Source organism: Monodon monoceros, unplaced genomic scaffold (assembly GCF_005190385.1).
Source record: "Monodon monoceros isolate NGI ecotype Baffin Bay Population unplaced genomic scaffold, NGI_Narwhal_1 Super_Scaffold_6, whole genome shotgun sequence".
Classification (NCBI taxonomy): domain Eukaryota; kingdom Metazoa; phylum Chordata; class Mammalia; order Artiodactyla; family Monodontidae; genus Monodon; species Monodon monoceros.
In genome coordinates, this window is record NW_021703783.1 from 75,181,567 (window position 1) to 75,208,041 (window position 26,475).

The 26,475-nt window shown below is 40.0% G+C and overlaps 1 protein-coding gene across 1 annotated transcript; it reads right to left on the minus strand.

Moving 5' to 3' along the window:
• Positions 1 to 3,221: 3,221 nt before the first annotated feature.
• NDUFA12 (NADH:ubiquinone oxidoreductase subunit A12) lies at positions 3,222 to 26,475 on the minus strand. The gene is made up of 4 exons (XM_029204104.1): positions 26,292 to 26,475; positions 25,430 to 25,512; positions 22,103 to 22,190; positions 3,222 to 3,502 (listed from the first exon to the last, which is right to left on the minus strand). The coding sequence occupies exons 1-4, from the start codon at positions 26,375 to 26,377 to the stop codon at positions 3,322 to 3,324; spliced, it is 438 nt and encodes a 145-aa protein (XP_029059937.1). The 5' UTR covers positions 26,378 to 26,475; the 3' UTR covers positions 3,222 to 3,321.

Below are 26,475 nucleotides of genomic sequence, written 5' to 3' on the forward strand. Positions count from 1 at the left end.
TGCTACTGGAAATGGCAACTTTATGAGTAGGTGGACTAGACAGCACCTTATGTCTCAGGGTCTCCAACATACCAGTAGCAAATGGGAGCTGTTTTGCAAAAGGAAAATGGTAATCTTCCTGATGGGGGTATGGCCTTGTTCCAAAATCCTGCGGGCTTCCATTGTGATTCTCCTGGAGAGACTTGTTTCTGACTTCAGTATAGTATTCCAATCTTCCAGACACTTTGACAGGGCTGAGGAGCAGAGTTTCTTGGACTACAGCCTGGGCCACCTAAAGAGACTGGTTTTGCACTGCCAACTTTTTAGGTCACCTGGTAAAAAAATAAGTGCAGAACACCTGTATGCTATATGCTGTCCCTAAAATCCAGGGCACCTCGGGTACCGTGCCTTTCTTAATTGTAGAACAGGCAAGGTATAGCAATTTGTCCTTAACACTGAAGGGGCTATCTCAACATGTGCTAGACCACTGAATCCCTGAGAAATTCACTAGGGAGTCAAGTCCCTCTATTTCTATGAGATTCAGACTCTACACTTGGCATATTTGTGTCTTACCAAGGCATTTGGGTATCTGGTATTTCCTGCTCTGCATCAACATAGTGGACTAATGTGACATCCTATGGTTTCGTGAGGCATTAAATGTCCTCGTGTAGCAAATGGCTAGAATTGACATCCATTGGACAGATATGTCAAGCTATTTCTGTCCCTGCCAGGTAAAAGCAAACAACTGCTGATGGACTCTACAAACCAAGATGGGTAGAAATGCAGCGGTTAGACCAATAGTTAACATATCAAATGCCAGATACTGTATCAAGTTGCTCTAAGAAAGAGAACATTGAATAGCATCTACAATTCAGATCACCTCAAGATTAAGTTTTATCTTATAGGCTGCTGTCATCCTCCAAGACCTATCAATCTTTCTCACTGGTCAAATGGAAGAACACTGTATATTTGGGGATGACAGGAATGACCACATTTGTATCTTTCTACCCTTTGATGGTTGTATTTAACTCTGTAATTACCCCCAAAGATACACTGCTTTTTCACTTATTATTTTGGTAAGGAAGGAATGCTCCAGTGGCTTCCCCTTGGCCCCCTACCAGAAGAACACTTACTCTCCTCAGGGCAAGGAGCCAATGTTGAGATTCTGCAAAGAGTGTCCAACCATCTACACTTAGGAACCGAAGAAATAAAACAAGGGGTGGGGGAAAGGGAAGTTCAGTTGTTCCCATGGGCTTATGGTGAAATGGGGTCCAATCTGCTGTCCATAGCCTGTATTTTGATCAGTGGGCCATGGTGTTCTCAATCCCCCCAAAGTTGGTGCTAATTTGGAACAAGTATCCACTGAAACTTTGGATATTTCTTTTTTCTAAGTACACATATCTATTCATATCACACAGCCCTTAAGTCAAGAGTTCTAGCCCTGAGAATTAACTCAGATGTGAGAATTAAGAGAGAAGCTGTGATCTAGCTCGATTCAAGTGACTATAACCTAGACCTGCAAAGTTGGCTTTAAAAAAAAAAATTGGATTAAGAACTAAGGTAGCTGCCTGTTGCTTTCATTCCTAGAGGCCCTACAATAACTTTACCATAGCCAGAGATTGTTGCAGATCAGACCATTTCCTAATTACCACCTCTGTCCACCTTCTCCCTCCCCATGAGAACCACACCCATTTTTTTTTTCTAATAGGTGAACCTCCAGCATACCCGACCCAGAAAGAACTGCAGCCAGGACAGAACTTCTAAGTGCTCACAAGTTTCCCTTGCCAATCTATTCCTAACAGCATTAGAAAGCAATGTTTTAGGCCCTGACAGAAAAGTCAGTGAAGTGGTAGACAGAGCATACGAAACCTCAGTCTAGCACAGGCCAGCTTTTAGTGTGTGGTGCTGCACTATATGGCCAATCAGCAAATTGCAGACAGCTCCCCAAAATGAAACACTGAACACAGTTATCTCCTGAGGGCACCAAATTCAACCTGAATTCAACCCTAAGTAAGGGATGCTCAGCAGTGAGGCTGTGGGAAAACTTTAATTTCTGATGATTAAGTTTCAGAACTCTTTTTCTTCAGAACTGGTTTGGTGTGTTATTTTCTTTAGCTCAGTGGTTTCAGAACCTTGGCTGCAATGGAATTATTGAGGGGTGGGGAGGGTAGAAGGGGAGGCTTTAACAAATATCGATGCCTGGATCCCACCCTCAGAGATGCTGGTTTAATATCTTGGGCCACTAGAGCTTAAAAAACGCCCCCAAGTGACTAATGTGCAGCCAAAAGACATTCTAATTCCTTCCAGATATCCCTATACCAACAGTTAGCTCCCCATTCTATCCCTTAATTTTCACATAAGAAACCTGAGTAGTTAGCCAGGTCGTATACACTGCCCTGGGTTTCACAATGCTTTGAGTTGAGATTTGGGGATTAAGGTTCACTCTCTCCCTTAAATTATCCAGCGCCCTTGAAAGCAACCATCTGACTCCAAAATCCTTGCATTCTTTTTCCATCTCCGCTAAATTGTTCTATGGTGGCTGCTAACCAGTATCCAAGGACCTTATCCTCAGGGGCCTCGTGGATCCTGGCGACTAAGGACAAGAGCTTGATAAGCTGAGTACTGCAGCTGCTAGCTTTCCATCCAGAATACAGAGGGGGGTGGCACTGCCTTTTCATCCTACCCAACATAACCAGTTCAAAGATTCCTTATTTCCCTGAAGGTCTTTTGCCTACAACCCATTCTTTGGAACCGATCTGGACATTAGTTAAAGCTCTTTTGTTTGCAAGCAAAAAAAAAAAAAAAAAAAATAAGTCAGTGATCTTACTTAGCTTAAAGAAATAAAAATATATTAGAATAGATGGATCCTGGGATAGTTCGCAGATGCAAATAAACTATGAAAGAACCAAAACTCAGGAAATGGGACACCTCTGATAAACTTCTCCTTGCGGTGCTACCATAAAAGTCATCCAACTCTGATGTCTCAGCCCCTCTGTCTCTCCATTCAAGTTTCAAATTCCCACGGGAAAATCGGTTTGGCTCAGCTCAGCGTTAGGTCTTCCCCCATCAATCAGCTGTGGCAGCGCAGCAGGGCTGACGCACAGACGCAACCACGCAGGCAAGAGGGAAATGTAAATGACGCGGCCGCCCCAACAGAAGTCTACTTCAATTTCCCACGTTTGTGAGCTTCTATTTTGCAGCTGACAAATGACAAAGTTAAGGGCAAAAAAGCACAACAGACATTGCTTAATCCAATAACTTTAATCAAGTTAACAGTAAGCAGCAGAAGTACAATTACAGGAAAAGCCCCATATTTTACATGTAAATTGTTTTTCCTTGTCTTTACTTGTAAGGTGTTGAAGGTGGGACCCACTCCTGAATCTTCTTTCTAGTGGTGGAATAAGGTACGTATTGTTGTGGAGTGCCACTCACGTTGAATTTATGGTTTGTCCAAATGAATTTACGAGCAGTAGGTGGTTTCGTTGTTGGAGGATCATCAGTCATAGAGTGAAGCCAACGATGCCTTAAAGAGGGAAGAAAAGACAGTTATGAAGAGGCAGCACAGTGTAGTGGGAGGAGGGTTAAGAGAGCAGTTCTCGAGCTACTGTGTTGCTTGAGCTCAAATCTCAGCTCCATCACTGAACTTTTCTACACCTGGGTTTTTTCATCTGAACATTCTTACTAAGAATGGTGTAAGGATTAAATGAGACAATACACATAAAGCACCTAGAAAAATTCTTGTGCATAGTAGGCACTCAACAAATGTTAGCTATTGCTGTTATAATTATTGTATTTCATCAAATCTAGGACATCATCCATTTTAAGATACACCATTATTTTATGTATCTCTCAGAAAGAAAAAATCCTGCTAACTAAACTATGACACTATTGATTGTAACACGTATCCTAATTTTACGCATAAAAATGTATTTTAGGGCTTCCCTGGTGGCGCAGTGGTTGAGAGTCCGCCTGCCGACGCAGGGGACACGGGTTCATGCCCCGATCCGGGAAGATCCCACATGCTGCGGAGCGGCTGGGCCCGTGAGCCATGGCCGCTGAACCTGCGCGTCCAGAGCCTGTGCTCCGCAACGGGAGAGGCCACAACAATGAGAGGCCCGCGTACAGCAAAAAACAGAAACAAAAACAAAAAAAACAAATGTATTTTAGAACTGATGACGTACAGTATTACTGTTAGATGCTAGAGGCTGATTCCGGAGTTTCAGTATGCTCAGGATGCTCTGGTTCATGAAGCTCTAGTTTGAAACCTATGAGGCTCCTGCTGAAGAAGAGGGTCTCTGCACGCATCTTAAATTCAAGCTTAAGTCCGAGCACTGGAGGACATACAGTTTGTTATAATAAAATTATTAAATCACAGCCCAAAGTTCATGAGTGTTTCAGCTTCAAGTGTTCATCAAAAGATGTTTGCTTGGAGGTGCCAGAAATCTGGCCTAAAGAAGAAAGCAAGGCGTTTCCTTGGAGTATAGAGAACTTTCTGTCTAATAACAGAGAAAAGAAAGAATCAAAGTCCAAGGGACAAAGAGTAGAACTGAGCAGAAAGCCAAGCTGAATTTACATAGGAAAGGAAGGGGAGAGAGAATTCATAACAAGACTCAGAGCTCACAAGACAAAGATGACCCTATGGGAAAAGGGAATGAGGTGACAGGCACAGAATTGCAGTTCCAAGAAAAAAAAAAGGAGGGGTGGAGGATCACCCAGCTACAGAGGAAGGGGCAAGTGGAGGAAGTTTCAGTAAAATAACTATGACTAAAGCTAATGAGCAAAATTTATGATACTATGTAAGTTTAAGAATATTTGCTAACAGGGCTTCCCTGGTGGCGTAGCGGTTGAGAGTCCGCCTGCCAATGCAGGCGACACGGGTTCGTGCCCCGGTCTGGGAAGATCCCACATGCCGCGCAGCGGCTGGGCCCATGAGCCATGGCCGCTGAGCCTGTGCGTCCGGAGCCTGTGCTCCGCAGCGGGAGAGGCCACAACAGTGAGAAGCCCACGTACTGAAAAAAAAAAAAAAAAAAAAAGAATATTTGCTAACAGTAATTGATAGATATAGCTAGGTAACTGGCTAAGACCTATGAGAGTAGAGATAAAATATTATTACTGTTGCTATATTTGTGTCTAAAGATAATTATATCATGATCAGCTAACACAATAAAGAATGAAGAAGTCTGTACACACTGGGCTGGTTTCTCTCTTACATCCTCCAAAGGAAAATGGATTAGTGAAAAGTAACCTGGACCAATAAATAACTACTAACATGAGCTCTGAAACCTAGTGAGACAGTGGTGGTGAGACAGGCTCCACGAGCTACTCGAAGGCGGGATTAGCTGTCAAAACCAAGGCTCTTATTTATCAAGGGGCTTTGTGTAAGTTCAGGCATAGAAGAAATATTTAACTTTTGCCATTTGAGTCAGCTTAAGTAACTAAAGAAGATTTGTATTCAAATAATTGCCATCAAGATTCCTGAAAGTTAAAATATTTAAGGAACCACAGTCCAAAGCTTTTATAAGCCTATTTAGTTACTTAACTGAGAGCTCATGGAGAAATAGAAAATGTTCAAGAAAACTAAAAGAGGGGAAATTCTCTGGTGGTCCAGTAGTTAGGACTCAGTGCTTTCATTGCCTGGGTTCAATACCTGGTTGGGGAACTAAGATCCTGCAAGCTGCATGGCATGGCAAGAAAGAATGGAAAGAAAGGAAAGAAAGGAAAGAAAGGAAAGAAAGAAAGAAAGAAAGGAAACTAAAAGAAATTTTTTACCACCAACACATAAAATCTGAAAATATTCATCCAGTAAGGCTAGTGGCTAGAGTTAGGGAATGACTAAACAGCAATTTATTCTCATTATGTTAGAATAAGAAACTATAAAATAAGAAAATGTTTATAGTATGCTAGGCTAATATAACCCTTCTGTTATATTATTAAATAAAGCCTAAAGAAATAATACCTTTTAGATTTCCACACCAGAGTTTTTGTAAAACAGGTTTTCATCTGGGTCATTTTTCTTCCAATTAATTAAAGATGCTATTGGACTAAGAGTATTGTCTAGAAAACTGTGTTAAGCTGGCATCAGACCCACTTCAATTTTATATCACTGTTATTATCTTACAGGACAAAATATAAAATTACTTAAACTTGATGATAAAGTCAGCGTGACTACAAATAAGGAGACTGGCGGAAAGGCAAAAAGTTATAAATACTAAAGAGATAAATATAATGAAAATAGATTACACTTTGGAAAAAACTCAGTACTCAAATATATTCAAGTGTGTCAAAATATCTTTTTTTTTAAATTAATTTATTTATTTTTGGCTGTGTTGGGTATTTGTTGCAGTATGAGGGCTTCTCATTGCAGTGGCTTCTCTTGTTGAGGAGCACGGGCTCTAGGCACATGGGCTTCAGTAGCTGCGGCATGCAGGCTTCAGTAGTTGTGGCTCGTGGGCTCTAGAACGCAGGCTCAGTAGTTGTGGCACATGGGCTTACTTGTTCTGCGGCATGTGGGATCTTCCCGGACCGGGGCTTGAACCCGTGTCCCCTGCATTGGCAGGAGGATTCTTAACCACTGCACCACCAGGGAAGTCCTCAAAATAATATCTTTTTTTTTAGAGAGAAGGCTTGAATTTTTTTTTTTTAAAGAAGATGTTGGGGGTAGGAGTTTATTAATTAATTAATTTATTTTTGCTGTGTTGGGTCTTCGTTTCTGTGCGAGGGCTTTCTCTAGTTGTGGCAAGCGGGGGCCACTCTTCATTGCGGTGCGCGGGCCTCTCGCTGTCGAGGCCTCTCTTGTTGCAGAGCACAAGCTCCAGACGCGCAGGCTCAGTAGTTGTGGCTCACAGGCCTAGTTGCTCCGCGGCATGTGGGATCCTCCCAGACCAGGGCTCCAACCCGTGTCCCCTGCATCAGCAGGCAGATTCTCAACCACTGCGCCACCAGGGAAGCCCTCAAAATATCTTTAATAACAAAAATATTAAATCACAATTACAACACAACTCAAATGGAAATAAATCCCATAAGTGGCTGATCTAATTCTCAGTTATATATGAGGAAAAACTATGGAAAGGAAGAGGAAAAGAACACTTTCCCCTTCTTTGAAAATATACTACTTCACTTAAGTTTGAGGTTGTTAGCCATTCAAAGTACAAAATGGAGCGATTTATTTGTGAAGAAAGAATTAAACAGCCTAATAGGAAATTTAAGAAATAAAAATATATACCATATAAAATATATTCTAAAAAATCACTGTAGGGACTTCCCTGGTGGCTCAGTGGTTAAGAATCCGCCTGCCAATGCAGGGGACATGGGTTGGATCCCTGGTCCAGGAAGATCCCACATGCCGTGGAGCAACTAAGCCCATACGCCACAACTACTGTGCCTGCGCTCTAGAGCCCACGAGCCACAACTACTGAGCCTGCGTGCCACAACTACTGAAGCCCACGCACCTAGAGCCCATGCTCTGCAACAAGAGAAGCCATGACAATGAGCAGCTCACACACTACGATGAAGAGTAGCCCCCCACTCACCAAAACTAGAGAAAGCCTGCGCGCAGCAACAAAGACCTAACACAGCCAAAAATAAATAAATAAAATTTTAAGAATAAAAAATAAAAAATCACTGCAAATGAAAACAGTCTTTAAGATGGATATTAATAACAAAGATAAAAGTTTAATTTTCCCTTTCAGAAAATTTCCAGAAATAAAATATTAACAAATAACAACCAACAACAACAAAAATATAGGCAGTTTTGAATCTTTTCCTTGGATAGTATACAGTATTAATTTTGGGAATCAAGGCTGGCTCCTATGTTCATGTTTCAGGTGGTTTCACTTAACATTACTGAGCCAAGAAATACTAAAGATTTTTCAAAAAATATAATAAGACTAAAAAAAAAAAACCCGCTCCAGATTGTTTTTTGAGGTAAAAATATTCATTATACTAAAACTATTATTACTCCATCCCACTTTAGTTTACGAAACATTCTCATGCATATCACTCAGTCACTTATTTAATACTAAGTATTTCATATTTTAAAATTGTGGAAACAGAATTGAAATGACTTTCCCAAGGTCCCACAGCATGTATGTTACACACTGAGGCTTGAACACAGTTTCCCAAGGGCTGAAGAGAACATTTTGATCAGGACCTTAATTACAATTAATAGATGAAAACTGGTTGGGATTACGATAGCACTTAAATATCTGTCAAAATCCTGAGATCCATCTAACCACAGGATAAGACTGATACACTTAATGCAATAAAAACCAAAGACAGTTCATTACAAGATAGCCAACTCAAACTTTGTTAGCTCAGTAATTATTCTTTTAATTAAATGCAATCTGAATCAAAATCTCAATAGGGTTTGACAATTATAATTCTAAGGATCAGTTGCACGTCTATCTTAAGAACATTCTGAAAACTCACAACAATCAGGAAGGCCAGTATTACCAGACATTAAAGTCACAAACATTAGAATGGTATAAAAATTGGCACAAAAATTTTGTACCAAGATTTTGGTACAAAAGTACAATAATAAAACAGAAAAAAAATCCCCCAGACTAAAGGATATATAAGGTAAGTTTGGCATTTCAAATCATTGGGGAACGTAAACATTTCTCAACAAATTATGCTAGTATAATTAATTTTGTTGAAAAAAATTATTAGGTTTCCCCAGCCATATATGAGGATAGCTTGCAGATAGAGTAATAGTGCACTGATACAAATGTGTGAATATTTATATTCATAAGATATATTGATATTTATAGAATATGAAGGACCATTTCTAAGCTTAATATCAAAGGCCAAAGCCATAAAGAAAAAAATGGTAATTTTACTACATAAAAATTGAAGTGTTTATGTACTAAAACTCTGAAAACACGATTAAAAAATAAAAGAAACAGGGAAATATTTGTAACATACAGAAAAGTAGTTCATCTATCATTACAAATCAGAAAGAAAAAATCAAACATCCAATAGAAAAATAGATAAAAGATGTTAAAAGATAAGTCATAAAAAGAAAAAGTAAAAATGGCAAACAACAAAAAAGTTTAATCAAGAAAATACAACTGAAAACAAGATATAACTTTTTACTTGCCAAACTGGCAAAGATTTTAACAAATAATAATAATACCCAGTATTTGTGAAGTTACAGAGAAATCAAACTCATATACAGCTGAATGTATTTACCCTGAGAATGTAAATTGAAGGTAATTTGGCAGTAGGTACCAAACACTTATACAACACGTACACTTCTGGATGCAGCAATTTTACTTGTAGGAATCTGCCATAAGGAAATAAGGATGTGTGGGAACAGGCTTACATACAAGGATGCTGACCAAAGCTTTATATATAACAGTGAAAACATGGAAAGAACAAAACCAAGAATAATATAGGGAATACTTAAATAACTCAGGGCACATCCACATGACAGAATATTAAAGCCTCATTAAATATTATGTTACAGAGAATATTTTATGACTTGAGAAAATGCTCAACATATGTTAAGCTTAAAAAGCAGGTTATTTAGTTAATTTACTTAATGATACTAAATAGCATTTATAAGTCATGGGCACTGTTCTAAACACTTTACAAATACTAACTCATTTAATTCTTACCTCTATGAGACAGATGTTATTATCCCAATTTTATAAATGAGGAAACTAGAGCGCCGAGAGTCTAAATAACTTGCCCATGATAGTGATGCTAGGATTCAAAACTGGGCTACCTCTTCAAAAAGTAACCCACTTACATGAAAAACAAAAACAAGGGATACATATGCATAGGAAAAAAGGAGATGGAAAGAATATGTATCAAAATATTAACAGTATTTTATCTTGGTGTGGTAGGATAATAGGTTACTTTTATTTGCTTTGTTATTTTCTGAATTTTCTGTAATAAACATGTACTACTTTGTAAGATAAAACAAAGCTATTAGAAAGAAAAGTCCTTCTAATTCAAAACAACTAGAGATGGTTTTAAAATCCTGCTCAATTCATCTGTCATTTATTTGAGACTCTAAGTAGGTTCTTCTACTTCTAACCTCATTTCATCCCACTTTAAGCCATCACTTAAAAAAAAAAAAATCACTCTCTTTAAAGTACTAAATGTTTTAGTAGCAGGTAGACTGTTTCTCTCAGTCTACCTTAATGGAAATTTTTCCTACGTCAATTCCACCGCACAAACGTCATTCACTACAGTTACATAGAAAAGGTTCAAACTGTTTTTTTTAAATCTAGAAACCTCAAATTTTTCTATATGACTATCTCTAGCATATATTATATATATAACATCTTATGGAAAAACCCAAACGAACTTTTTGGCCAACCCACTGGATGGCCAAAAATAAATTGCTAACCTGTGAACACAATACAGATTTATTCTGGAAATTGGAATCAAGAGTAGTTCCTTGTTCACCAAAAGTAATACATAGTTTATTTCCACACTCCAGGTATAAAATTTTCCAACAACTCATCTTTGTAAAATGTTAGAATCAGAAGCACTGAATAGTAAGTGAAATGTGTTAAACAAAAGCTGAATTTTAAAAATCAAAACAATCTTGTCTTCTGCTTATAATTAGCACATTTTAAAAGAGAAAGGTTATAAAGTAACATTCTGTAACACAGGAATATCTACTTAAACATGCAGTTTATAGTTTCTTAGAACATAGCCTCTTATATTCTGATTTTCCGGAGCAGAAAATAAATATTAGGAAGGATCTATTTTGAAAAGAAGCTTGCAACACATTGTACTGAATAACACTCATTTTAATTCAGCTCAGAGTATTTTACACAACACCTACTACCTGAAAAAGGATAGATTAAGCAGATACATCAAGGAGAAGAAGACAATATTCTCTGGCATTGAGAGATGGCCATTTATTTAGGAAAATAATATTTTAAAAGACTATAAGATACAATTCAGTGGGACAAGGTATTAAAAAGGACGGGTTGAAGTTAGAGTGGAATTTAAAGGTAAATATGAGCTTCAAATTCACACAAAAGCTACAAAAGAAGTGACAAGACATACCATTTTTGGATCAGCTACCAGAAGCAAATAAAATTACTGTATCCCAAAAGCAAAATAACAGTTGTTTCAAGTAGAACAGTATGTCCCCTTTTATTCAACAAATATTTACTGAGCAACTACCATGTGCTAGACACTGGTTTAGGCATTAGCAACACAACAGTGAACAAAGTTCTTACCATCAAGAAGTATGGTAGTTGGAGAAACAATAAGTTAAATACTATGCAATAAAATGCCAGGCAGAGATAAGTGCTACCAAGGAAAAAATGAGAGCAGGGGAAGGGGACACAGTGTGAGAGAAGGACAGGGCTCTTTTAGCTAGGCAGTCTGAGCGTGAGCCATGCCACACCTGGGGAAATAGCTAGTGCAAAGTGACTGAGGTGGGAGTGTGCTCACCGCTCGAGGAAAAGCCAGCAGACCAATGTGGCTAATAAGTCAAAAGTTAGCAGGGCAGTGAACAGGGCAGTGTACGCAGACCTGGAAGGGGCAGGATCACATTCCAACTCCTTGCAGACCATGTAAGGAGTTGGAATTTTAACTCTCACCATGATGGAAAGCCAGTGGAGAGTTCTGAGCAGAGGTTTGATGTGATGTGAGTTACATTTTAAAATAATCACCCTAATCACTTAGTACGTTGGGAATACTGGTGTATTGTAAGAATGTAAGCAAACCAGTTGGGCAGTTGTAGAAGTCCAGGCAAGAGATTACTGTGGTTTGGACTGGGGTAATGGCCACAGGTATATCAGACATGGGATATATTCAGAAAGTAAAGCAGAAAGAACATGCTGATAGGCTGGTTATTAGAGAAAGAGTTGAGGAGGACCCTTAAATTTTTGGCTTGCATAAACAAGAGTCACTTAAGGGCTTAGGGACATTTTGCTTGATAGGTTCATTAATCTACCTACACTGGGCATTTGAAGATATTTAAAAAATCAAATATATTACATTTATAAATGTGCCCTAAAATGTTTAAAGGGATGTAATTAACTAAACTTGCAAATGGAGATAACTCTTTAGGAGAATTTAATCCTTTCCATTAAAGTTTATCAAACATTCACCAAAGAACAAGAGACTATGATTGCTCTTTATCTTTCTGCAAAAATATTCAACTTACTAATCTTGTTATCCTATTTATAAATAGAACCTCAAAGCTTAAGAACAACTGTGTTTTAAAATTTGCAGCTATAGTAAATAGAATATTCATTTTAAACCCAAACTGCCATTAATCCTGTCTATATACAAAGCCCCTACGATACTAAAACACTCAAACTGACAAGTAGAATATTAAGTGAAATGGGGAAAACATCTGTGATATATTAAGTGAGGGGAGGGGGAAGAGAAACAAAATATTGTGTATAATAAAGAAATACGTATGTATACACATATATATCCATATATAGTTATTTCTAATCACAAACCTTCTTCTAAAGAAGGTGTGACCAATAAACTATAACCTGTTCTCCACACTGTGAACCTTTAAAAACATTCCTTCTCTACTCAAAAGCAGACACTCAGGTATTTGTTGAATCAGTGAACAAATGTTAACAGTGCTTATTTCTTGGCCAAGGAATTAGAGTTTATTTTTGTTTGTACCTTGTATTTCTCTGGATTTTCCAAGTTTTCTATAACAACTGTACATTTTTATAATCAGAAAACATATTTTAATGATGATTATAAGGACTGTTTTAATAGCACGGAAGATCGCTTATATTATCTACAGAAAAAGCAGAAAATAAAACTGGCTGATTATGAACACAACAACTACACAAAAATTTATTTAAAAGGACTAAAGGAAATATGCCGAATGTTGACAGTGGTTGCCTCTTAGGGGTGTATATGGATTATCCCTGCCCCCTGACAGATTCTTTGAAACTTTTCTGATCTCTCCACATTTTTTTCAAGAACAGATTCCATTTAGATTTGATGAAGTTCATATTGCCAAATCCATGTGGACACTTCTCTGTCCTTATCTTACTTAACCTTCTCAGCAAACATCAATAGTTAGACTTCCCATGTTTGTTGAAATGCTAACCTCTCCTGCCTTCCTTCTTACTTTGCTAGTAGCTACTATTCTTCTTTGCTGGCTTGGCCTCTGTCCTGAGCTCCAGATTAATCTATCCTGCTGTTTACTTAACACAACCATTCATTTGGATTTCCGACAGGTATCTCAAACTTAGTACACCCAAAAAAGAAGCTTCTGATTCCTACCCTCCACCCTCACAACCTACCCTTCTCCCAGTCTTCCCATCTGAATGAATGGTACCACCATCTACCCAACCTCTCAAGCCCCAAACCTAAGAATCATCCTTGATTCTTCTCTGTCACCTCCAAGTAATCCTCCTCATCTGCCACCTTACTCCTCTACAAGGCTTCTAGGACATATTGTCAACTAAAAAACAGCTGACCACAACGATGTTAAGTATCCTAAATAAATTAACCCTACAAGAGAAAAACCATTATCAATGTCACCATGGCACTGGAAAAATCTTCAAGGGCAAAATTAAGTTCTGTAAAAAAAAAGCAAAAACTTTTTAACATATGCTGTAATTTTTTTAAAAAAGTACTTATGTATTACTTGAGTAATTTAAACATTAATTTTAATAAGAAAAATTAATATATGAGGAGAGACTAGTGCACTACACGGAGGAAGGAAAGACATATTACTTAAAATGAACAGAAGGTGCCACCAAGTGGGAAAAAAGTACATACACAGTAAAGGAAAATCCAGGCGAGCTATGGTTTTTTTTAACTTGGTTCAAAGGATTTCAGAGTTCCAATACTCCAAACCACACACACAAAAAACTTTGTTTCGGGCTTCCCTGGTGGCGCAGTGGTTGAGAGTCCGCCTGCCGATGCAGGGGACATGGGTTCGTGCCCCGGTCCGGGAGGATCCCGCATGCTGTGGAGCGGCTGGGCCCGTGAGCCATGGCCGCTGAGCCTGCGCGTCCGGAGCCTGTGCTCCGCAACGGGAGAGGCCACAACAGTGAGAGGTCCGTACCGCAAAAAAAAAAAAAAAAAGTGGTATAAAATAGTACTTGTAATCTACTGAAATACTTTGAGTATTCTATTCAATCAAGTTAAATAAGAAGGAATTAAAATCTCATTGCTGACCCCATAAATGAAGAAATTGAAGGGACTATAACAAAGAAAAATAACAGACACTAAGTTATAGTATAGTATTAGTCTACCAGTTAGTATTCATTAAAGTGACTATGAACTCCAAGAGAGGATCATATATTTTGTTCACTACTATGAATATATAAACCCATCAATGCCTGACACATAGTGGGGTGCTCAATAAATATTCATTTAATGGAATGAACTATATGTAAGCTGGGTGCTGTGCTAGGTTCTAGGCAATAATTTAAAAAAATTTTTTATTTTCAAGGTTTGTGTAGCTCCCCTGCCCATCCCAGACATTTGCACCACCATGAATACCTTTTGTTTATCTATTGGTAGACCTAACAGCCTTACCGACTGCTGACACATTCAAAGAAAATGAAAGCCTTGAGACAAAACAGACAAACCCACAAGATTTCTAATGTTCCCACAAGATCAGGGAACGTTATGTGAGCCACAGAAGTTCATTAAAGATATTCCCTTGTTCTACCAAAAACACTGATGGCTCTGAAGAGAAAGCCTTCCCCAGGTGAGACTATGTAGCTACTGAACAGACTCAAAGACCATCATAGGCCACACTGGGCACCAGAAAACTCAGAAGGACAGAGGACAGGAACCACAGCTTGCCAGCTGGGAAGCATCAGGTGTTCCTCTCACTGGGAGACTTTGCAGTAGTTCATGCAGGTGACAGCCCACCTAGCCATCCAGGGGCTATTTTCTTTGACTCCCTAGATGACACAGCACAGGCTCAAGGGAGATGAGAGCCACATCAGGCAGGTGCAGGAGCTGCCCTGACTTAAAAGCTTCATGTCCACAAAAGCTAACATCTCTACTAACAACAACTCTATGGGCATGTGTTCAGGATTGCCATTGCCACAAGGGCCAAGCTAGTTCTAAGAGCAGCAAGACAGGGAAGCCCAAACATAGCTAACTCATCAGGCATTTATAAATCCTCTCAATCTAGATGCAGTTTACCAGTCAGGAATCAGTTTTATCCAGCAATGATTGATACAATCTCATCTGGTTTCCAGGGTAACATTTAACGGAAGATCAGATTCTCTCAAACCTTTTACAGATGATTTACGAACACTGCACACTACACTAGGTGAAATCTCATTTCAAGTCCCATCTCTAGCACCAACCTCTATTCTGACCTCTGGACTAGTGTTTTCAACTGTCTACCCACCACGTTCACTTGGTTGTCTACCAGGCATCTCGGAGAGAACTCTTGATTACCCCTTCCATTCTGCCTCCCCCATCCTGCCTGCTCTTCCTCTTCTCAGTAAATGTGCCACAAATAGTTCAGGCCAAAAACATTGAAGTTACCCTCTTCTCTCAAAATCCAAACCATCAGCAAATCCTGTTGAGTCCATCTTACTTCAAAATATGTCTCTGCGGTAGGCAGCCTCTAAGATAGCCTCCAATGACGACATCCTCCTGGTGTTCACACCCTTGTGTAATCCCCTCTCGAGTATGGGCTAGACTTACTGACTCATTTCTAACAAACAGAATACAGCAGCAGCGTGGGATGTCGCTTCTGAGATTAGGTTTAAAAAGACTGTGGCTTCCATCCAGGGTGCTCTCTGTCATTTACTTTCAGATTGTGGAAAGCCAGCTGTCATGTCATGAGGTGGCCTTGTGGAGAGGCCCACATGGGTGTTCTCGGAAGCAAGTTTCCTGAGGTCTGTCTGCAGACATGTGAATGAGTTTGGCAGTGGATCCTTCCAAATTCAAACCTCGAGATGACTGCAGCCCCAGATGATACCTTCTTTGTAGCCGTGTGAGATTCTAAGCCAGAGGCACCCAGCTAAGCTGTACTCAAATTCCTTACCCACAGAAATGGTGAGATAATGTTTATTGTTTTAAACTAAATTTAAAAAATCTATTACACAGTAGTGGACAACTGATACAATTCCAAATCTCACAACCTACATTACTGACACCTTATCCAACTTCCATCATCTCTGGATGGAGCTGGCCCAGACAACTACATAAATAGTTCCCTAAGTAATCAGCCTACTTCCACAAGGCTCCCTTCCTCTATTCACAGCAATCACAGAGATGCTTTAAACATTTAAATCAGAGTCCAAGAGCCATTAGGTGGGGCCAGTCAAGGTAGGCACCTGTCTTTGCTTGGCATGGGGGGTGCCATGAGGTGTGTGGCAACAGCCCAGTAAGGTGACAGAGCCTGAATGGGGAGAGGAGGGCAGCCACATGGGGGGAGGGCTGTGGCAAGCTGACTTGGGGTGCTGGAGGCAAAGTGAGGTGAGAAGGGAGGCCAGTGGTGGGGAGGTGGGAAGGCAGCAATGGGAACTTTGTTACCTACAGTGGAATTCATCAAATAAGTAACTCCATTAAATAAAAGAGAAACAGATAAATATACAGAAAAGGAGAAAACGAGAACATAACCTGCAGTGTTGGACTGGATTCAGTGGCATTGCTGTCAACTTATGGTTTTCAATATATAAGGTGAAAAAGAGAGATATAGAAATAGAAATGTACACACACAATCATTACAGCCATCTGAGCTTGTCCACTGAGATGTCCCAACAGAAATGAACATACCTTGCACTCAGATATTAGTTTCTAAATACTATTCTCTACTGAAAAATAGCAAGTAAGAAAATAAAACAAACACAGGGCTCCTCAGAGAAATGGCTGTTTTCATGGGTGGGGCAGGGAAAATATAAGATGAACCTGGAATACCGTTTGTCAGAAAGCAAGAAAGTGCTCCAAGAATGAGGGGAATATTTCAAAAGGACCCCAAATGCAGACTGAAAGAGTTCCCACTGGTCAAACTGAGTTCAATTTGAGCAATAAAATAACGAATTATAGTAATGGATTACAACACATTGATTAAAATGACAGTTGATATTGATATAAATAAAGTTTGACGAGTAACTGGATAGTTGCATAACCTCAAAGTATCTCCCCACAAAATGCCAATTAACTGTAAAGGGAAAATGAATAACTTTAGAATGGAGAAATCTGGCACACACACCCTAATCAAGTGATAGAAATTTTCAGTAATGAGACAAATCAAAACTAGATGCCATTTAATAGAACGCAACAAGAAGAATCTGACATTGCTTCTGTGACATTCCTGCCAAAGATGCATAGCCTCCATCTAGTCATGAGGAAACACTGCAAATCTATACCGAGGGACATGCTACAACACAACTGGCCTGTAATTTTCCAAAGTGTTACGATCATAAAAATCAAGGAAAAGCTGAGGAACCAAACCACGGTGAAAGAAGCTAGAGAGAAATGAGGTCCACATAAAATGCATGACCAGATTCCCTTGCTATAAAGACACTGCTGGGACAACTGATGAAACTTGAAGAGGGTCTGATGACTAGACAGCAGTGGTGTATCACTGTTAATTTCCTAACTTCGATGGTTATATTGTGGTTATGTAGAAGAATGTCCTTGGCTGTAGGAATTACTCTAAAGTATTCAGCCATGATATGACATCATTTTCACAACTCTGAAATGATTCAAATACTTGTAACTTTTCAAAAAGTTTGAGATTTTCCCCAATTTTAAAAAAATTGTAAAACAGATCACATCCTACCTAACCTTCCAGTGACTTCCAGAGAACTTTAGGAAAAAAGCCAATGGATCAAGCCATGGTTTACAAGATCTACATGTAGATGTAGCTATTGAAAGCCCCAGCTATGTCTCCTACCTTATTTCCTGACATCTTCCCCTCACTCATTCCATTCCAGCCAAACTGGCCATACTGCTGTTCTATGAATACAAGCAATGTGTCTCAAACACACAGGGCTTTTGCACTGGTGGCTTCTGCTGCCTGGAGCTCTTCATCCCCCACCCCCATTCCTCCCCTCTTCAAATGTCAGTCCCTCAAAGAAACCTTCCCTAACGCCTATATAAAACAGCCACCTCCCCTACAAGAGAGGGCCACAGCTCTTTATCCCTTTATGAATTCCCTGCGTTTACTGTTGCCTAAAATATATAACACATTTGTTTTTCTGCTTCCCTTCATGAGAGCAAGGACTTTGTTTTACTCACTGTTGTATCCCCAGTGCCCAAAATAGTTCTTGGCACCTGGTAGGTACACGATAATTATGTAAATAAATAAAGATGACAAATTGTATTTGTAATTCATTACTCTATATGTAAGATAATACCTGGCTCTCTATAAAAGATAAATCAACCCAACTTCAAATGTATTCATGGATCAAATCAAAGTAAGGTTAGAATTCTACAATGTATTACACTCACTCAGCAAAGGGGGCTCTGAGACACAAACAGCTGAGCTTATCCGAACCACTTCTCCCTACAGAGACTCATCACAAGCCTTTAAGCTTCCCTTACAAGCAAGGATCATCAAAGGTACTCAGACCTTAGGAGGCTCCACTCCACAAAGAAACTCAGCTTTGTATCCTCAACTGCCCTCAGGCATCACCCCAGCAGGTGATGTTACCTTCTACAGCTTTCAGCTTCTTATTTTATGTGATCTCAGATCTTATATATAAAAGGACTTGCTTGGCTACATAGTACTTTTACCATTTCAGATTTTTAACTATTTAATAATTTAAAATGTGTTTCAGCCCACATAATTTTCCCTCCCCCAGCCCCCAATCTAGATGGGTGCTTTGAAGGAGATGGCCATCAGTCTGAACATGACAGCCCACAGGCCTTCCACACACTCTTAGGACCAACTCCTCCCCCAAAACAACCAAACAAATGAAAACTAGCAGGATACCTCGCCTCCTAAAGCCAACACTCCACTTTGAGATCTTGGTCTCAAACAGTGCCAACGTATATACAGAATGCCCCTTCGAGAAAGCAGACAGCTCCAAACCTAAAATCACAGCTCCTCAGATTTTAACAGACCATAGGTTATTATTTCCCATTAAAAAGAGCACAAAAATCCAGCCTCAAATGTAACATCAGTGCTGCTTTCTCATGTTAAGAGCCAATGAGTTTTATTAAAGACAGAATCCAATACTGTGGTCTTCAAACTACATCACTGGGCTTCCCTGGTGGTGCAGTGGTTGAGAATCTGCCTGCTAATGCAGGGGACACGGGTTCGAGCCCTGGTCTGGGAGGATCCTACATGCCGCGGAGCAACTAGGTCCGTGAGCCACAACTACTGAGCCTGCGCATCTGGAGCCTGTGCTCTGCAACAAGAGAGGCCGCAATAGTGAGACGCCTGTGCACCGTGATGAAGAGTGGCCCCTGCTTGCCACAACTAGAGAAAGCCCTTGCACAGAAATGAAGACGCAACACAGCAAAAATACATAAATTAATAAACTCCTACTCCCAACATCTTTAAAAAAAAAACATACGCCCTTTAAAAAAAAACTACATCACCGATATGAGTATGAGTAAATGCTTCTAATTAGTCCAAGTAGTTGACCAGAGGTAGGCGAAATCTTACAAACATATTTTGCTTAGCTCACATACTATTTTAAAAAATTATTCTGTCCAATCAAGTAGCCTATTCAATTTATCCTTTTAATTTAATTTTTTATAGATTTAATTAACTAATCATTATTTATTTTTGGCTGTGTTGGGTCTTCGTTGCTGCGCGCAGTCTTCCTCTAGTTGCAGCGAGCAGGGGCTACTCTGTGTTGCAGTGTGCGTGCTTCTCATTGCGGTGGCTTCTCTTACTGCAGAGCACAGGCTCTAGGCGCGCGGGCTTCAGTAGTTGTGGCACGCAGGCTAAGTAGTTGTGGCTCGGGGGCTCTAGATCGCAGGCTCAGTAGCTGTGGCGCACGGGCTTAGCTGCTCCGCAGCATGTGGTATCTGCCTGGACCAGGGCTTGAACCCATGTCCCCTGCATTGGCAGGTGGATTCTTAACCACTGCGCCACCAGGGAAGCCCAGCCTATTCAATTTAAATAAAATAAATTAACTTCCTTAGTTGCATTACCCACATTTCAAAGTGCTCTGGGCCACGTGGGGTTGGTGGCTACCCTATTGGACAGCACAGATATAGAACATTTCCATCATCATGGTAAGTGCTATTGGACAGTGCTGTATTTAAACTGACAAATTCTTTAAAATAAACATTTAAAAACAACAAGTCTCACAAAGAAATACAGATTTCCACTTTCTCTTGAAAAATCATATCTAGGAACCCTTGGCTGAATTCTTACTTGATGGAACTGGAGAGAGTGAACAGGGCTGCTGCCCTCTTTGATGGCGTATGTGCTTTTCAGTTCAATACAGTCCCCAATAGCCCCAACTGTCTCACATCTGTACTTCCCTCACTTATGTTACATGCCTGGATTTCTACTTGAGCCTTCAGAATGAAAGTGAATACTCTGAGACTATCCTAGTTTCTACCCAATAGAACACAAAACTATTTCTGATGATCAAGTTCAACTGAAATAAAATATCACAGCTAACCTGATACTTATTTTTAGCTTTTTTGTGTGAGATTTTCTAGACCAACTAGAAAGGCTCTCTAGAGTTTAAATGTGTATCAATCAACAACCTGTGAAATAGATATAATTACTTGCTTTGAAATAGTTTATTAAAAATTTGGTAATTCAAGTAAGAGCATTTAAAATTTCATTTCAAAATAGGCATATTAAAAATCACAGTTTTTACAGACCTAAGGAATCTGGGGGCTCTCAATTTACAGATGAGAAATCCAAGCTCCAGAGAGGTTAAGGAATTAATGCTTTAAGTCAAACTGCCAAATAAGATCAGAGCCAGAGTTCTTTGAGCCTTTCTCTTCACTATGGCCAGGTGATACTACAGCACACTGTTTTCCCTCAAAGACAGACACACTATTATATATCCCAACATATAATATGATTGGTGACACCCCTCCATCAAGAGACAGTCTGTAACCTCTCTGGCTGAACATGGGCAGAGTTTTCTAATTGCCCTGACCAAGGGAATGCGGACTCAATACTGGATGATTTCCAAGACTAAGTCCGATAAGGCCACATGGCTTCTGCCTGGTCTCAGAGCATTTGCCTGAGCAGGCTCAGGCTACCGGAGGGTGTTCCAGTCCAACACCCCAGCCATGCCCCCAGCTAAACAGCCAGCACCAACTGCCAGACACCGAGTAAACACACCTTCAGACCGTTGCCAGAGCTGCTCCAGGTCTTTGCTCAAACCCTCCAACCCCCACCTCTGGCAGGAGTGTCCTTGCTCAAAACCTGCCACCCCCCTCCACCTCACCCCTGCCTCTAGCAGGAGAGAATATGAATCCTTCAGTTAAAGGGTCCAGAGATAAGAAAGGAAGCTACAAACAAAAACCCAGATGGAACCAGATGGCACCAGCCAATGAATCTGACCTCCAACAGACCCAGAGTCTGATTATACATTGATTTTTTCTACATTAGCATATTATATGACACACCTACTGGCAGCCATGACCAGACATTAAAGACCAAAAAAGGATCAAAAGGGAGTGGCACCCCACACCCTGAGGTTGCGGGGAGCCCTGCCCTTCCCAGTAGACTAATGCATATGCCTCCCTATCACTAGCCTCACTCCTCCTCCCTTTGTCTTTACTCTATAAAATTAAATCCCTCTTGCCACCTGGGCGAGAAGTTGATCTGTGAACATAGTTTCCATTTCTCCATTCTTTGGCCACTGAGTAAAGCTTGCGCTGTGTCCATCTAAATCAGGGTCCATAGGACATAATTCAGTAACAGGATGATTCTACTATCCAGCCTTTGAGTCTTCCACTTGAAGCCTCAGACATCCTGGAGCAGAGATAAGCCATCCCTGATGTGGCTTGTCTGAATTCCTGACCCACAAAAACTATGAAATAAATACTTATTGTTGTTTTAAGGTACTAAGTTTTAGGGTAACTAGTCATGCAGCCAGCGCAATTGGGACAGATGTTTTCAGAACAACATTAACTTAAGAATAAGTTAACTTAAGAATTAACTTAAGAATAACTTAAGAATAGATATACAACAAATATTTGTGTAATGAAACAAATATTGCCAAGTGAAATAAAATAAAATGTTGATAAAGCTCACCATTCAGGGGGCACCATGCTTCCATCCACATCCCAGAATGTGTTTTTGCCATTCATTTCAGTAGTATATATAACCCATCGGTGACGGCCTGGATGGAAAGATCAAAATGTAGTTTAGAGAGATGTGAGGAACTAAAAACAACCTTTTAAAAAAATTATAATTGGGTGACATCAAAGAAGACAACCTTTTTTATTAAGAAAAGACTTTTATATGCTCTTACATAAGAGAAATGTTAGAGAACTAGAGCCCTGGCTGTATTACTGAAGGGAAACTCCAGGAAGTGTATGGCAAGCTTTTATCAACAACCTAGTGGCCGCCTCAGCAAAATCCCTGCATGGGGACTGAGACTCACTCTGTGGGTAGCGCTCAGCCCTTTCACGGTGGAGAACCCTTACTCCTCCCCCAACTCCCCCTCCAAGGGGGTATCAGAGAGGGAAGGGGAGGGAATATGTTTCCAGCTGTTCTGGGTATTCAGGAGAAAAAGTGCTCCTCCTAAGACTGGGGCAGGAGAAATGTAGTCACAGCAATCACACTTGAATTATATGTTTCCATATAAATATTTTTAAACAAACCACGAGATCCTTTCGGAAATTGGTGATTATTACATAATAAGCAAACACTATATATGATGGTTAGATAAGCAGAACATCTCATGTTATCAAAACAGTATGCTGCACTCTTTAAAAAATTTCTGTGAAATAGTTGAGAGCATAACCACAATTTACAAAACTGTTAGGCAAAGACCTGGATTTTAATGAAGACTGTCACTTTTTCTTTTTTTTAATTTTTATTGTGGTATAGTTGATTTAATGTTGTGTTAGTTTCAGGTGTACAACAAAGTGAATCACTTATACATATATCCACTCTTTTTTAGGTTCTTTTCCCATATAGGCCATTACAGAGTACTGAGTAGAGTTCCCTGCACTATACAAGACTGTCACTTATTATCAGTGTATGTTAAGCAAGTTTTATGAGGCTCAGTCTCTTTACCTATTAAAAGTGTATGATTAGGGCTTCCCTGGTGGCGCAGTGGTTGAGAATCTGCCTGCCAATGTGTGGGACCTGGGTTCAAGCCCCGGTCAGGGAAGATCCCACATGTTGCGGAGCACTGAGGCTCATGCGTCACAACTACTGAGCCTGCGCTCTACAGCCTGCATGCCACAACTACTGAGCCCACGTGCTACAACTACTGAAGCCCACGCGCCTAGAGCCTGTGCTCCGCAACAAAAGAAGCCACCACAATGAGAAGCCTGTGCATTGCAACGAAGAGTAGCCCCCATTCGTCGCAACTAGAGAAAGCCTGTACACAGCAACGAAGACCCAATGCAGCCAAAAATAAATAAATAAAATAAATAATTTTTTTTTAAAAAGTGGATGATTATACCTACATCTTAAGGTTGCTATGAAAATTAAATATCACACACACGCAACTAGTTCAGTACTGGGCACGTAAGTACATAATACACATTAATTCCTTCCATCTCTTCTTCACTGCCTTCATCCCCACAGAGGGAATACAGAATTCATCCCTGTAATGAATTTTAAGCCAATAAGCAAAACGTAATCTGCATTTACAGAGTTTTCCTAGGTAAACATATAATCAAAAAATATCGACTAATACTATTTAAACATGAACTTATCTATTAAAGAGATTGAAAAGATTTCAGCCAGGATTTGTTTCTTTTATGAGAGAAACCCATCTTGAGAATAAGAAACTAAAAGTAAACTATAATCTTATGAGGCAGGGGAATATGAAGGCAGATGGAGGAAACCTTGGGAAAGGTTTCATAGAGTTAGGCCATAATGACAGAGCTGGGCTTCAACAATCTCATTATATATATATATAAATATATAAATTTTAAACGTGCATACTCAGACTCAGCAATACCACTTATAGGAATTTATTTTTAGAATATTTAAACAAGTGAATGCAGACATAGTTACAAGCAAGTTCACTGCAGCACTGTCTCTAATAATAAAAAGTTGAAGGCAATGTAAATGTCTACCAATAGTAAACTGTTTGATAAAATAATGGTTCTTCCATACAGTGGAATAGAGTGTTGCTATTAAAAAGAATGGTGTGGGGGACTTCCCTGGTGGCACAGCAGTTAAGAATCCACCTGCCAATGCAGGGGACACAGCTTCCAGCCCTGGTCCGGGAAGATCCCACGTGCCGCGGAGCCACTAAGCCTGTGCACCACAACTACTGAGCCTGCACTCTAGAGCCCGCGAGTCACAACTACTGAGTCCACGTGCCACAATTACTGAAGCCCGCGTGCCTAGAGTCCATGCTCCACAAGAGAAGCCACCGCAATGAAAAGCCTGTGCACCGCAATGAAGAGTAACCCCCACTCGCCACAACTAGAGAAAGCCCATGTGCAGCAACGAAGACCCAAAGCAGCCAAAAATAAATAAATAAATTTATTTTTTTAAAAAAGCATATATTTTCTCCCTGTGAGGATATCAAACATTGTTCTGCAACTAGAGTTTTTCATGTTACACATATCTTTGATATATTTCTATACAACAAAGTATTCTAAAAAATGTACAATTCATCAGTATCCAATTGATGCACAACTAATGTGGCTTTTAGAATTTACTACTAAAACAATGCTGGAATGGGTGTCTTTGTTTTGCAGGAATATTTGAGGTGAATTCCTAGAAGTGTTGGGACAAAAGATATGTGCAATGTAAATTTTAACAAAATTTACCAACTGTCCTCCAAAAGGACTATGTTAATCTATATATTCTTATGGCATTTCCCCAGTTGGAATTTAGCAGATTGGCAAATACTTCAAAATTTGATAGGTGAAAAAAGATAACGCTGTTTTTTGAGCTGCATTTCTGTAATTACAAGTGAGGATGATAGGCATAAATCAGTAGTCTATAATTACAATATACACATTACTATATATAAAACAGATAACCAAAAAGGACCTACTGTATAGCATAGATATGTATACTCAATATGTTGTAATAACCTATAATGGAAGAGAATATAAAAAAAGGAATTGAAAAAGTGAATCACTTTGCTGTACACCTGAAACTAACACAACATTGTAAATCAACTATATTTCAATAAAAATAAAAAAAAATTTTTTAAATAATGTATTCTTTTTTAAAAAAAAAGTGAAGATGAGCATGCCTTTCATGCCTTTGTTGGTCATTTAGTTTTCTTTTCCTGTGAATTATCTTTTTCTTTTTTCTATTGAGTGCTTCATCCTTTTACAAGTACTTTGTAAAAGTTCCTTGTACATTAAAGAAAACAAAGTCAAATCAAATCCCAATCTCATTCCCATTATTTATACCAAAAAATACTGAACTCACCAAAAAACTGCTTGTTGTCTTCGTAGTATTTGTTTCCATATTTGTCTTCCCCCACTAATGTGCCAACCCTCACATCATTTGCCCTGGGAATGTCCAAAAGAAAACAGACATTTTAGGAAGACTGTTCATAACAAACACATAAAGTGAGAATACCAACTTTCACAAACATAGGCAGCTGTGCCAGCTAGAAAAATGAGGAGGTGCTGGGTATGGTCACTGGTTGTATACTTCTAGCGTTCATCCCCAGATTCACGGCCACTCATTGTCAGAGAATCAGCTTTCAGGTAAGAGCTCTAGAATCCCTGCTCTTGTTGTCCTAGTACCATTACAGCACAAGAAAAGAGAAACTGACCTAACTGATGTGCCTAAAGTACACTAAATAGATAGATGCAATGTCGTCAAATTACAAGACTACTTTTATCTACTATCCCTAGGCCATGAGGCAATGGAGTTAGCAAAAAACTTCAGGAAATCTGGAAGTTCAAGTATTTCACTGTGCTCACCTCGCTCAACTCCTTACAGTACAGGGAAGGCAAGTGAAGGCCAGCGAAGGAGGAAAAAAAAAACTTTCCCAAGGTCACGCAGTGAGTGTTTGGCAATGCTCACTGCTCTCCAGGAAGCAGAGCTGGGGTGCAGCCCATATGCTCTCGCCTCCACGTCATGGCTCTGTCTCTAGAGCCGGCTTTGGTCCTGTCTCCGGGAGACGCCTAGACAGAGACTTCGGCCCGGGGGAAGCGGGCAAAGGCTGTCCTTGAGAAAAGCTGCGGATTCTCCAAGGTGACCCAAGCCCAGGCCACTTTCCAAGAAACCAGCCAGCGCAAGTCCAGCCCCAGAGGCCAAGAGCATGGCTCTGGCCGCTTACCTGAAGAAAACCCGTAGATAGCCGCGGAGGCCGCCGTGTCCGCTGACCTGCTGCAGCCCGCGCTTCAGGACCTGCAGCAACTCCATCTCGTCCCGCAGGCCCCGCCTCTCTGGCGCGCTGCGGAAAACCCACCGGGGGGAAGCGGCCACTCAGCAGCAGGGAGCCGACCACAGAAGGTTCCCTC

Coding starts and splice junctions, on each gene's coding strand:
- NDUFA12 (XM_029204104.1), bottom strand. CDS start 26,377: ATGGAGTTGCTGCAGGTCCTGAAGCGCGGGCTGCAGCAGGTCAGCGGA. Junction 22,191..25,429: donor AGACAACAAGCAGTTTTTTG/GTGAGTTCAGTA, acceptor CTTTCCATCCAG/GCCGTCACCGATGGGTTATA. Junction 3,503..22,102: donor AGCATGGTGCCCCCTGAATG/GTGAGCTTTATC, acceptor TCCCTCTTTAAG/GCATCGTTGGCTTCACTCTA.